Source organism: Melospiza melodia, chromosome 18 (genome assembly GCF_035770615.1).
Source record: "Melospiza melodia melodia isolate bMelMel2 chromosome 18, bMelMel2.pri, whole genome shotgun sequence".
Lineage (NCBI taxonomy): Eukaryota > Metazoa > Chordata > Aves > Passeriformes > Passerellidae > Melospiza > Melospiza melodia.
In genome coordinates, this window is record NC_086211.1 from 7,145,919 (window position 1) to 7,159,785 (window position 13,867).

Here is a 13,867-nt window from a genome sequence, read left to right on the forward strand (position 1 = left end):
AGGCACCAAAACCCAGGCAAGGGCTTGTTCTGAGTTTAAGCCACCATTTTCTGGGAGCCTTCATTCAACAGGACTGAAATGCAAACGTTTGGGATGACCCTGGTGGAAATTCACCAAAAAGAGCTTCAGCTGAATAAACATCACATTCAAACATGGATCCAACTCAACAAGAATGTAACAGACAAGAGAGGTCCTTGCACTCTGCAATGCCTGATAGAGATATATGTCTTGTAAGACCTGCCTGACATTTAAACAAGGGGAAGACAAGCTGGATGTGTCAGAGAAGCACGGAGCTTGTTGGTTATGTCAAGCCTGTTGTTAAAATGTCAGGATCTAGAGAGGGCTGTACACTCATCACAGCACTGTTTGGACAGACAAACTGCCTTTAAAAATCTAATTTACAGTCAGGTTCCAGGCCTATGCATTATCAAACCAGACAGTTTCCATTGTGTGTTTTAACAAATCCTAGTCTTTGTTGACATAATCTACCTCTAATGTTGATGGAAAGCAGAAATCAGAATCCTAATGTGGTTGTTTACTGCTCCCTCTCCTGTCACTAATTTAGGAAAACCTTATTAAATAATTATCTAACCAAATAATCCCTACATGTCTTTGGACACAGTCATTACCAGTAAAAAGCATGAATTTCACAGATGCTGTGCCTCAGCTAAGCTCCCCCAGATAAATAAATTAAAGAGAGGATGTACAAAGTAGATTTGTACTTTGAAAGGAGGCAGAGGAGGGATTTATTTGCATCAAAGGAAGCTGCAGTAGTGGGTAGAACACTGAAAAGATTGAATCTGTTGAGCAAATGAAAATGCTGCTCAGCTTCCACTGTACCAGCTGATCTTCTGCTCTCCCTTTACCTCCCTCTTGTGAAGCTGCATTGTTTCCCTTTCCCCTGCTGCACAAGGTCAGCTTTTCTCATGTAAATACTGCCCATGCAGACACGGCACAGCTCCCTTCCCCAAGTCATGCAAACCTAAGACTAGGTGCCCTTGAAAAAAACCCATTGATTTTATAATTTTTAACACACCAGATACACTGATGCAATTAAAGAGGGAAACACTAATTAGATTTTTGACCTGATGCCACTTTGCTGTTCCTTTTGCTACAGATTTAATTTGATGAAAAACACACACACACACATATATATATACACACATATTATAACATTTCAGTGCTTGTGGTCACCTGAATTCTTTCTCCAGCACTGCCACTGCCCTCTGGTAGCATTTAGACACACAGCTCCCTAGTTTTTCTTTTCATGTTCCATCTTACCTTAAGCACCTTAAAACCTGTGCTTTTAATGTTGATATAGAGATAGATGCAAGAACTCTGTCACTGGTAATTGCTATTGTTACTTACATTAGCTCACAACAGGTCTGTAAGAAATGCAAAATAGTATTGGTGGCATGAAAAGCTTCAATGCTATTCTGGAGTAATTTTCATAACATCCAATTTTTTAGTGATTTACAAATCAGTAATTAAACTTCATTCCTTACTGAAACCACTGTGTGAGTTGTGTGGAGCTGATTAGATTGTTTGGTAATAGAAGTTCAATACCATGTTTGGGCTGCAGAAGCATTTATGGAGTAGCACAAACAATCCTTCAACTTCTCATCTCCCAGATTCCCCCCAGCTGAGCTCATGCACCCCAAGTGAAGCCTGAGGAGCCTCCTTGGCCTTGGAACCACGTTATCCTCTGACAAAGACCCTCAGCTTTGCTGGCACTGCTCTTGCAATGCAGATGAGAGATCTCTGGACATGAGCTGGGCTGATTAGAGAAGTCTTTGGGACTCATGTAGATCCAGAGGCTTAAAAAAAGAACACTTAAGGACACAGGCATATTGAAATACCTGCTGCTGAACCTTCAGTCCTGTGGCCCATGTCTAAAGAAATATGGCTTGTGATCTGCTGATTTACTTGTTGAAGGAAGGGTGAATTTCATGCATACAGGTGAACTAACCCCCTGCTATTTCACCAGCTCAGTCCTGCTTTTTTTAGAGCCTGTGATGACTCCTCTGATCAACTGAGGTCATGTTTTGTTTCAGACTATGAAAAAACACAACCCTCAGAACTCCCTTCACTTCTCTCTGCCTATGAATACAGCACTGCAAGAGGAAAATTCATTTCCAATTTCCAGAGACACACAGTCATCATTCAGAGTTCCTGCCATACAAGCAGATGGATTTCCAGGGTGGCTCAGGGCTTGCTGAGAGCTTGAACCTCTATTCTGCTAGGCAGAGAACCAAGGGGGAGATTTTCAAAGACAAAGGCAGACAAGATCAAACTCCTGGAATATCTTTGGGTCTAAATTCCCATTGGTGTTTTTCAAAAGCTTCCCCCACAGCAGGATTATTTTCCATGGCACAGCTTACAAATTCTGCCTGGATAATTTCAGATAAGAGAAGAATAGTTGTTATTATAATAATAGAATATAGTCAGAGTGTCTATCTGATATAAAGAAAATGATCCATTTGTCACCAGAGATTCTAATAGATTAGTTTGGTTGCTAATTAAAATACCTTTTAGGTGATTACAAACTTGTCCATTTGGACAGAAAAAACAGTGCCACCATTGTCAGATTTAAGAACAGATCAGTCACCATATGCTCATGTCTGGCAAAGGATTAACTATGTGCAATCTTCTGGCACAATGGTAACTTGTCACCTTCACAGGTGTTCAAGGGGTTTCAATTAGATTATGAAGTAAAAATAAAATAATTAAAAATAAACAAATCTCTCTAATTCAAATAATTCATCTTTTTCATTTGTGTACTTAGAAAGATTCCAGGAAATGCTTAATTATGCAATCCTGTAATGAAGGTTTCAGCAATTAGTGCATTATACAACTCTGATGAGCAGCAGAATGAAGACTCTCACTGTTTTATCCTGAAAATCTATAAGTGACTCAATACTTCCCTTTCATTATTGGGCCTCTCAGAATCATTTGATGACAAAGTGAGACAAAGTCTGTTTGAATTGCACCATCTCAGCCCCAAATGGCAGCAAAGGCCCCCAGTGCAATACTGACCAGCTCTGCTGAGGGACAGGAGAACTCTGCCAGTGCCATTGGAGACTGACTCAAACACAGCTGACAGGAGCTCTTCAGCTGAAGAAACTGGTCCAATTGTCTTTGTTATTTGTAAAATGATCTCTGGGAACTTCAAAAGGAAAGAAAGAATAAATAAGGCTTCTCTCCCTTTTAAAACAAATCAATTTGTAGAGAAAGTCTTGTGCAGACCTTAGCAAAGCAGGGGTTAGTGACAGTTCAGTCTTGTCCCATTGTGCAGATGTTTCAGAAAAGAGTAATTGGCTGCTACTGAAAGGTCATTGGAACACATTTGAGGGGGAAAAAATTAGGAACAAAGCAAATTCTGAGTGATTCTCCAGCCTGTGTGCCCTCCCAGCTTCTGGCAACACCTGAGCACTGGCTGATTGGTGTCTGTGTCCAGCCCCTCCTGGAGCAGTGAGTGCCACCATTTTAATTCAGGTTTCATTTCACTTGTCTTAAATTTGCCAGATAAGTACATGAATTGAGGATAGGGACCCAATTAAATGATGAGAAATAACTTTGACCTGTTTGCCTTCCTTAGGCTTTTCTGACCTCTCTCCTCCACCCTGCTAGACACCTTCCTCTCCTTTGAAGAGTTCTATTCTATCTTGTCAATTATAAGCATTATCTCCAGTGGAAAAGCTGCTGACTGTGCTCACATATTTCTACTGAAGAATGAATCCCTCATTCCAGTATAGTTTACTCCTATGCATAAAAAAAATAAGATTATATGAACTAAAGAGGGCAAGGAAATGACAAAGTGCAATGCTGAGGCCATCAGATATTGTTACTTGTGCTATGCTGACCCCAGGGCAAAGGGCACCATGAGTAAATGCTAATTTGATCAGTATGATTCCATTAATAACAGGATAAGAAACACAACTTTTATGGTTGGGAGGCAGAAGGATGGAGTAAAGAGCACTGCAAGGTGTAAAGTACTAAAAATGAGTCTGCATCACTCTAAATGCCCCTTTTTTCCCCTATGTGACAATGTGCAATTGTCATTGTACACATGCAAGTAATTGTTTATAGTAACATTACTCTCAAGAAGAAATCTCTTTGATGGAGCCAAGAATATGTGAAACATTAACACAGGGTTCCTTGACAAAAGAATTATTCACCTAGTTCAGCATTCAGGTGACATAATTTAGACTGTTATGACATTCATAATTCCAAGTTCTAAAATTTATGTTAAAAATTAAATTTTTTTTTAATAAAAGCATACCTTTTCAACAAGGACATTTAATTCCTCTTTTGACAGCAGAACTATGAATGGTCCAACATCCAATGTTGCTTCTGCTGTCCAGTTGTTTGAGGGGCTGAAAAATATTTTGAAAAATTCTACTAATAAAGAACATTGCAATAAAAATAATACTAAAACTTCAGTGGGTTTATGATACTTTATCATACAAGAAACAATTCTATGCCAATGTGATGATTCATTGTTACAAGCATCAGATTGCATTTTCTCATCTCTCTGGGCATAGGGCATTAGTGCAACTCACAATATAATCAGAAAAACCCTTCAACCATGGTGGTGATGGAGCTCTCCCTCAATAGTCAAGTGTTCTTAGCATTACAGTGTTTGAACAAGGGGAAATAATTCTTTCTTTGAAAGAAAATTTATCATTTTCTGTCAGTTCATATTGCAATAGTAGCCTGCAAAATGGTTATCAAAAGAGAAATAGAAACATCATCCAAATCTGACAAATGTCAGTCAACCCATTTGGTGGGTGACTTAATAAAGCACTTGATAAGTTATTTTCAGCCTGACAGAGCCTACAGAAGAGTGTAGTGACAAATATGTTACTAGCTCGTGTTTCCCACAAACTATTTTAATTGCTTTGTTGCTCCACTATGAGGATGTTTAAATATCTTCAAAATTAAATGATATAAAATAACATAAAATCTTATTTAGCACAGTGTGCCACAATTCAATAAAACTGATTTGTATCAAGATCAATGCAGGGATGGGATCTGCTGGAAAATACAGCTATCAGCTATCCTAGCACAGAAAAATGCTGACTAGCAGGAAGCTGAACAGCATCTGATGTGATCAGGTGGGTCAAGTGACCCATTTTGGGGTGAAGGGGTGGTTAGAAACTGTGCCACCAGTCTCCCTTTCCAAATGCATGATATTTCCAAGGGACAATGCAAGACAGAACAGTATATTCTTGCCAGATAGAGGATGGCTTTGTTCTTGGCATGACTGACACCAGTGAGGTTCCATTCACCCTCCTAATCTGAGTCCTTAGTGACATCCAACACTGCCCACTCTGCTGCTGCAGATGCTTGAACTTCACATCCCTCTGCTGCTTCTCTGCTCTCTCCTATTGCCACAGGTGCTTGCAGTCTTCTTTACTTGGCTTCTCTCACCAGCACAGCAAGTACCCCACTTCCATTTTCCCATTCTTTGTGTTTCTGCACCATTCTCTGCTTGTAACCCCTTTCTCCTGCCAGGCCAGTGAGTCTATTTGCCTGCCCCCATAAACATTTCACTTTCTCTCCTTTTCCTCTGGGACTTAAGTCATGCAGGGTGTCCCTGGGGTTGTATTTTGTTCCACAGTTATCACATTACACACAAGAACAGAAATGTCATTCTAGTGGACAAGACTCTGAACTTGGGCAGTGACAGAAGCTGCTTTGTGCTGGTTTCACTGAAGTTCATCTGGGCAAAGCAAATGTTTGGTGTTTGCATGGCCTAAGCATCAGCATGACCACGGTGGGGTATCCAATACCTTACCCATATAACTGGAGGAGTTTGTATTTAATTTCAATCTTCTGCTCATGGCTGAGCTGTTGGCAAAGTTTGAATTGATGCAGGGCTGCTGCCATTGCCTTCAGGGACATTCTGCCATGTAGAAAGGCTGGAGGTAAGTGGCAGATTAGATTTCCAAGGAGGTCAACATCATATTCATCAGCAATGGAGCTGTTCTGAAACAAGAAGCATTTGCCCTGTTGGCAGACCTGACTGGGCTCCTGCCCTGTACCACTCAGCTGCATCACAACTCACTTGAGATGTAAGGAACAAAGACACAACAGTGTGCACTGGCAACCTAATCTACATTTTCTGCTGAGACTGCCTTGCATTTTTTGTTTTACCAACCCAACTGGTGATATTTCATAAGCACTTCTCAGAGCTTTCAGAATTCTTTATTCCATCCTGAATCACACATTAAGAATGTGACCACCCAGCACCTGCAGAGCTGGTGCAGCTCTGTCTGGCAGCACAGCCCTCATGTGGCCCCTTGCAGCAGAGGGGCCTCAAGCTCTTGCTGTTAGAGCTGAGCTCTAAGGGGTTTCTCAAGCAGCTGCCAAAACACTGGGGATTATTCAGCTGGTACTGTGTGCAAGGACAGAAATAGCCACAGCTACATCAAAGAACTAGTTTCCCCTAAAAACTGGTGAGTGCTGCAGCTCCCAGACAGCAGAAGTCACAAAATCCTCCTGGTACCAGCACCTCTCCCATGGAGCTCCCTGTGCCACAACAGCTCTGCTTGGGCTGGCACTGCTTGGAGCCAGGGGAACACTCCAGGTGCAAACTGGTCAGCTCCAGGCTGTCCTGGCCAGCAGTGACATTTCATGAGAACACTTTGGAACATCCATGCAGTCAAGGAAAATTGCTAAGCAAGCTACAAAAAGGTTTGCTTAAGGAGCAAACAATAAAATTAAAACAGTACATAAATCCCCCCAAAAATACAGATGGATGGGTGAAGAACTCATATAGGTGGTGACTCTCTCCTCCTCCATGGTGTCTCCTCTGCTGACCCCTCTCAGCCATACCCACCAGGCACTCCTGTACTTTTTGCAGGACAGCATCCCTCTTGTGAAGGCTTGGGTTCAGAAGGTCCATTCCAGTCTTGCCCACACGTTCAAGGAAAGGGACACACAAGGGGCCTGTAACGTACTCCAGGTACTCAGAACTGCAGAAAGAATTCAGGTGTCAGAATGCAAACCTGACCTTCATACACCCACAGCCACAGCCATGAAATCTGTGATGACAGAGATACTTAGAGACAAGGCTGGACTTCAAAATCATAAACCAGACAGGCCAAAAAAATAGTAATTAACCCTCAGCTTACTTCAACATCTGTCTTCTTCCAGTCCATCAGGACATGAAAAATGGCTAAGAATTATAAATAGCTGCAAGTGCATGAAAGTGCTCTGAGATGCTTTAACACCATATGAAACAACAGTTTACAGGTCAGAAGCTTTTCCCCTTTGCCCATTTTATTAGGAATTCTCTGATGAATGAAGATGGGGTGGGTGGCCAGAGTACCACAAGTAGTTTTAGAGTAGGTTTTCTTTTTATTAAAATCCAAAAATCTTGCCAAATTAAAAAAAAATAATGCTCTTCTCCACACAGAGTGGCAGGCAACCTTTGCAAATAAAGCCACAGCCCACATCTGCCCAGGCCCAGTCTTGCCAGGGTCTGCAGGCAACAGCACCAGTGACTTCTGAGGGCCCTGAACAGCCAACATGCAATTGCTGCCAAATAACTGAGTGCTGCACTTTATGGGAAGCCTTGCATTGAAGTCTATTATTACTTTACAGTTGTTAAATAGAATAGGGCCCTTTGAAACTGAATACTTTTCTTATTTTTCAATTAAAAAATATTCCACCAAAAGAAGTGTTCTCAGTCCCTTTTATCCCCTTAGGCACATAGAAAGAAAGAGAGAAAGGGTAGAAGAGACAGAAAGAGAAAGTGAGAAAGGCACAAAGAAAGAAAGGAAGGAAGGAATTAATAAATTTTACAATTCAGGAGTTCTCATACATACACAAGTTTTTTTGGTTTTTTTTTTCAAAGGAAAAAAGCTGTCACTGAGAAGTTTTGCTAACTTACACAAATGTCTTGAAACACACTGGAATGTTTCCAACCATACAGAGCAATATGCTTCAGCAGTATCCAGTGGTTTTGTTTATATATCCACTCTCAAAAAGACCCCAAAACAAATAAGCAAACCTAAACCAAATAAGCCTACCTAGGGAAAAAAGAATCCACCAAAAGGTACACAAAGACACAAAGTATTACCAACTTTAACTTGAGACAGATTTTGCCTGCAGTCAGTGACCATTTTTGATAAATCACCATTTATTTGAATCATCAGTTTTCTTAGGACTGAAGGGATTCTTTGAAAAGTGCTCAGAAGTTAAGAAGGACTAAGATGTAACTCACGGAAGCGCCAGTAAGAGGAAGGGAGGAATGGATGCATTGGAGACTCTCCAAAATTTCCAAGCCAAACAATTAACCTAAAGGCAACAAAAATTTAGGCTCTTAAACCTCTAGCAGTTTTGAAGAAGAATAAAAAATATGGCTTGTTTATTGCAGCATATATAAAAATTAGCATATATAGGACTGTGCATATCATCTTCAGAGAGCATTTTTATCTGGCTTGTTTTAGTTTTCTTTCTGTAGACATCAGAGATGAAACATTATATATTTGGGAAAGTGAGAACATTTGTATGTTTCTGAAACTTCTATGTATTTCCAAACAGATTACTCATGAATTAACAAGTCAGAAGGGCTGTAGGAATTTCTTGCAATTTGTAAGTGGCAAATGAAATTGTCAAAATGAAGTATGATAACAGACAAATTCACACATAAGAGATTTAAATAAAATATGCTAACAGACAAGTTGAGACATGCAGGATCTTGAAAAAAATCCCAAAAAATCCAAAGACAAAATAGAATAAACCAAATTTAATCTACCTAATTTGGATATTGGGTAGCATGTTTATGTGCATAAAGTCCTTATTGCTTCTTTACCTGATATGGAGAAAGCAGATGAAGATTCATTTCAAAGAATTTAAAATTGTCTAAAAATATGTCTGTGTCCATACTTTCAAAGAGTTGACAAGTTACTCCTTTCACAAGCTGTCCTGTGCTGATAGGAAAGGAAAATTTCAATCTTATGAATATTTAAGGAGGATCTACTCCTTACTCCCCACAATCCCATCCTAAGACACAGTTTCTTCACCTCTCCCATTTCCTGTAATTAAAAGTAAAAATTCAAACAAATTGAAAAATATCAACAAAGCCTTAAAACACCCAAACCTCTGCAATGCTTTGAGCCTCATTTTGGTTTTGAAGACTCCTTTTGATAAGGAAGGTGAATTATCCTGTGGTATCTAGGAATGAATAAGCATAAGTTGCTCTCATCACAAAACTAGTCTTAAACCCCATTTCAAAAGAGATACAGTCCATACCTTAGAAGGTCAATAGGATGGTTTTCCTTGGACAGTAATTCATACAGATACAAAGCCTGAAAATAAAACCACCATAATTAAAGGTAACTTTCGTTAATACAGTTGTAAGAGACAACAACTACTGCAAAGTTTTTGTACTCTGAGCTCTCTTATGTACTCTAAAGATACTTCTGTGGTCCACCTTGAGCAAACAAAAGGTTTGGCATCCAGTTTAGATGAATTTTTTCTTCACAAGGCAAGCCATCACTGACTGGCATTATGGGATGACGCTAAACCTGCACATGGCCCACAGCTACTGAAAAACTTAGGGCTGAAGGGAGCTCTGGAGATCATCTGATCCAACCTTTCATCTCTCTGGACATTACATGCAAATGTATAATATGCAGTAGTGGAAAGAGACAATTTACATGGCAGAAACCTGGGGGCTTAAACTCAGCATATTAATGCTTCTTTTTCCATAGCAATGTCTCATTGTGCTGCCTGGGCTCTAAATGCCCTTTGGTGTTTATGTTGAGATAAAATTGGGGCAGTTCCTTACTTTTACCTGTGTTCCTTGAACACAAATATATTACACCACTTTTCCAATTCTCCCATCACACTACATTGCAGTGGAATGGGAACTGCATAACAATTTTTACCTGGCTGCTTCTCAGTTCTTTTTCGTTCAGCATTGCAGAATTATATCCAGTTTGCTTCCATAAGCCAGAAAGAGAGACTTCTTTAAAGAAAGCTCCTTGTATATCTTTGACTGATGAAGAAAAATCTCCAGATGAAGCAATCTAAAAAGAGGAACATAAAAATACATGGCATTTCTGAACTGATGCTTAGATTTACAGGATTTGCCCTTCTTTCTATTCTGTGTAATATTTCTCTAAGAGGATAAAGGAAAAAAAAGACAGTATTAAAACCACAATGAAATAAGCAAGAGAGAGCCTTCAAAATACACTTGGTGTTCAGAAAAATGGCAGTAGAACCATTAACCATTGAGTTAAAGGACATATCTTGGTTTAATTCATGCTGTACAGTTCTGGTCATGGTGCTCTTGGGCAGAGAGAACCTGGAGCTAATAATCAATCACCTTCCTGAGGATGCCCTGTTGCTGAGCAGGAGATAAGTCAGACAGGTACTGGGACGTTGTGCCTCGGATCATCTGAGCCAGCTCCCTGGGGCTCATGCTGTGCAGGGACCAGGTGCCAATCCCTGTCACCAAGGCACCCATTTGGCTCACGTTGTAAAATGATAAAACCTGCAGGGAGAACAGCACAAGCAAACTGGAAGTTTTATTGAGACCAGCAGATGTATTTAAAAGCAAAAGTCAATGAAGTAAAACTGCATATTAAATACTTAATATATTTATTTCCTGGGATACATTTTCTGTGTCTGTCCCATTGAACAAATGCCTGAAGTTTCTCAAAAGTTTTTTTTTTCTGAAACTTCAACCAGGACCTGATTCCTTGCATTGCAGTATATTTCAATATACAGCCTGGGATTTCTGATCATACAAATTCTGCTTAGGGCAGTGACACAGACAAAATACAAATCTGCCAAATCCAAATATTCATTCTTTCTGTTACTAGAGAGCTACTTTGGGATGTACAATCTTGGATGCTTTTATTTGATTTAAACACATTTTTCAGGCCACCAACTAAATAGAATTCTTGCACTAAACTTTTCAAAATCTACAGTTATTGTTGAGAAGAAGCCATTTCACTTTTAAAAACAGAAGGTAGGAAAGCTGTTATCAGAGATACCTTTTCATAAGAGAGATATTTACTGGACAAAATCATAACTTGGCTCTTTGCCCACCCAGAGACTTGGTTTAATGTTGCAACAGCATTGTGCACTGCTTCAGGTGACAGAGATTCCAGCTGACTTGAAGTTAGTCCAACCACAGCATCTGACAGAGTTCCAACGGTATCATTCAATGTCTGGTTTTGCATGGCAATGTTCAGGAGTTGAGATTTGAGCTAAATCAAACAAAAAGAGCAGATCAGAAATAAAAATCTGCCAAGAACCAATTTCCATTACTACCCAAAACATTAACTGGAATCTCTGGAATACGCATTGGCAAATATTCACACACTTCATAAATTTCAAAAACAAAAACAGTTGTGAAAGGTATATGGAACAGGAATATGAAACAGAATGAGAAAAGGATAAGCATCCAAAATGGGTTTCTATTCTTTGCATTCTCAATAACTATTTTCCCTTATTTCTTAAGCCCCAGTAATTTTTCTCTCATTTCTTTCCTTATTTAAGAAGAACATCTTTCCTCCTCTGTTTACAGGGTTATGTTAGGCAAGAAGAACAAGTGTTGTACACACCTCATGAACCTTGGCCTGGAAACCTCTCAGCTGATTGCATTTAATCATTTGATGAAGTAGAGCCCGGGCCACAGCTGCATCCATCTGTTCCAGGTCATCATAAAAACAAACCAACAAACCCAGCCTATAGAGCAGAAACACATTAGCTCCCTTCTGACATAAAAGGTGTCACTGTTGGGCAATGGAAACACAGCTTGGTACCCTCTCCTGGTGATCACAGCTTGAGCCATTTCTGTTTGTCATGAGTGCCTCAACCTGCACTGGCCTTTGTACTCAGCTGAATCCTGCCTGGATTGTTTGTGCTTGAGGATTTACCTGTCCTGCTTCCATTTGTTCATGGCTGGATTGTCCCACTTCCCTCAACAGGATAATTTTGAAAATGATAGAGGGCTATTAATAAGTCTCTAGAAGGGGCTTGCTGAGTTCTTGTCTGGTTTGGTTGGATGTTTTGAACTCTAACTAATGCTTGGATTCCACATGCAACACAACCCATTTGTGTTTCAGAGCAGCAGCTGGGGCATGACATGGCCTCTTTATCATTTCAGGATTAAACAAAATCTGCTGTAATTCACATTAAACACAGGACTGGCTGATGGATGGAGACCTGTCCAGTTCACCACTGCTCAGGAGAAAGCACACTGAGGCTCACTACCCACTGGTGCCAGCACAGCAGTCTGCAAGGCAGGGCTTTGAGCTGAGCTCATTTTCCTTCACAGTTCCCATGCCATAATATTTAAGTCAACATTTCCATTGACCTCTGTAAAGTGCAACCACAGCCATAGTTTTTGGAGAGGAGGAGTCACACCACCATGGGGAAGTGCCTGTTGCAGGTGTCCTTCTAGCTTAGACCTTGTGCTTATTTACTGCCTTTACCTGCAGCCCTGCCAAGAAAGAGCTCTGAATTGTGCATCACTATGTCTGGATTTTGAACTTGACAGTGATGGGGATGAACTGGTTTGTAGGAAGCCTGAGTCAATTCCTTTTCCCTGTAAAATCTCAGCCTTTGTTTTTATAATTTACAAAGAACAAGAACCTCAAAGATATGGCCAAAGCCCAGCTTTCCTGCTGCAGTCCCTGGTTTTTCACAGTTCAGTGAGACAGGCACAGGCAGAGTCTGGGCAGTAATGTCCAGATGTGAATCAAATCATCAGTGGACAATGCTGCAGCATGACCAGAAACTCAGTCAAATTCTGCAGCACAGAAAGGCTTTTAGTTCCTCCAGTCCCTCAACAACAAGGTGCCAGCAATATAATAAAACACTGCTTCAGCAGCACATCTGAATTCATGGGAGATCATCAAACCAACACACAAATCAAAGAAACATCTATAAGAGCATTTTTATAACAAATAATTACATTCTGATGCATTATTGCATAGCCACCAAAAGCTCTTCATCTCCTTTGGGATTAGCAGAAATGAATAACACTACTACTTAAAAGTAAAAGTGCATTTAAATCAACAGTATGGTTAAAATGAGTAACATAAACTAAGTGTGTCGTAAAAATGGAATATATTAAGGATTATGGAGCATGACATTTCTCTCATCCGTGAGAATGTGGCAGCTCTTGTGAGTGACAAAATAATTTTTAAGATTTCTGACATTGAAATTTAGAGCGTGGGCATAACTCTTCTCTCGCTTACTCCTCCGACAAGAGCAATGCTTCACGGAAGTCAGCGAGCTGCACTGCAGTAATGACAGCAGCTCTGAAGCCATAAAGCATATTCTCCATTAGTTTAAAACTCCAAGGTATCCCCCAAGGAGGCTACAAATAATTTCAGACAGCATTGTCTTGGGACTAAATACATCCATTGATATGACAATGTAAATGTAAATGTGGAGCGCAGAGCTCTCTCGTGCTCGCTGCGTATTTATGAGTAACAGCAGTTTATTTTGGTTTTTTATTAGTGGTAAAGTTAGTTCAGTGCAGATTTGACAGCCCTGAAAATTCAGTTTCCTGCTTACACACCTAAAATCCAAACATATTTAAGCATGGCTCATCTCCACCCTGCAGGACAAAGAGGACAGCAGGGCAGGCTTTACACTGCTTCACTTTGTGGCTTCTCTGGTGACACCCACGTCAGCTTAAACCCACTTGCAGTCCTGCTGGCAGGAGTTGAGATTTCCTCCTTCAATCCTAACTGTAAAATGATTTCCCCCAAACACCTCCATGTTCTGTGATTCAAGCAGCAAGGCAACTCATGTCCTGCTGTCCCAGTTTATTTTATTGCTCTGTGATGTGGTGGAGCTCTGCCTAGGTCCCCCAGATACTGCTGCAGCC

The 13,867-nt window shown here is 40.3% G+C and overlaps 1 protein-coding gene across 1 annotated transcript in view; it reads right to left on the reverse strand.

Moving 5' to 3' along the window:
* Positions 1-13,867, reverse strand: part of OTOA (otoancorin) — a 33,566-nt gene that overhangs the window by 12,172 nt on the left and 7,527 nt on the right. Inside the window, exons 11-21 of the mRNA XM_063171420.1 lie at positions 11,589-11,712; positions 11,016-11,231; positions 10,343-10,510; positions 9,903-10,043; positions 9,265-9,320; positions 8,825-8,942; positions 8,234-8,307; positions 6,845-6,980; positions 5,801-5,991; positions 4,283-4,376; positions 3,037-3,166 (exon numbers count right to left, since the gene is read on the reverse strand). Of these exons, the coding sequence (XP_063027490.1) occupies positions 3,037-3,166; positions 4,283-4,376; positions 5,801-5,991; positions 6,845-6,980; positions 8,234-8,307; positions 8,825-8,942; positions 9,265-9,320; positions 9,903-10,043; positions 10,343-10,510; positions 11,016-11,231; positions 11,589-11,712 (1,448 nt within the window). The remainder of the gene's footprint in view (positions 1-3,036; positions 3,167-4,282; positions 4,377-5,800; positions 5,992-6,844; positions 6,981-8,233; positions 8,308-8,824; positions 8,943-9,264; positions 9,321-9,902; positions 10,044-10,342; positions 10,511-11,015; positions 11,232-11,588; positions 11,713-13,867) is intronic.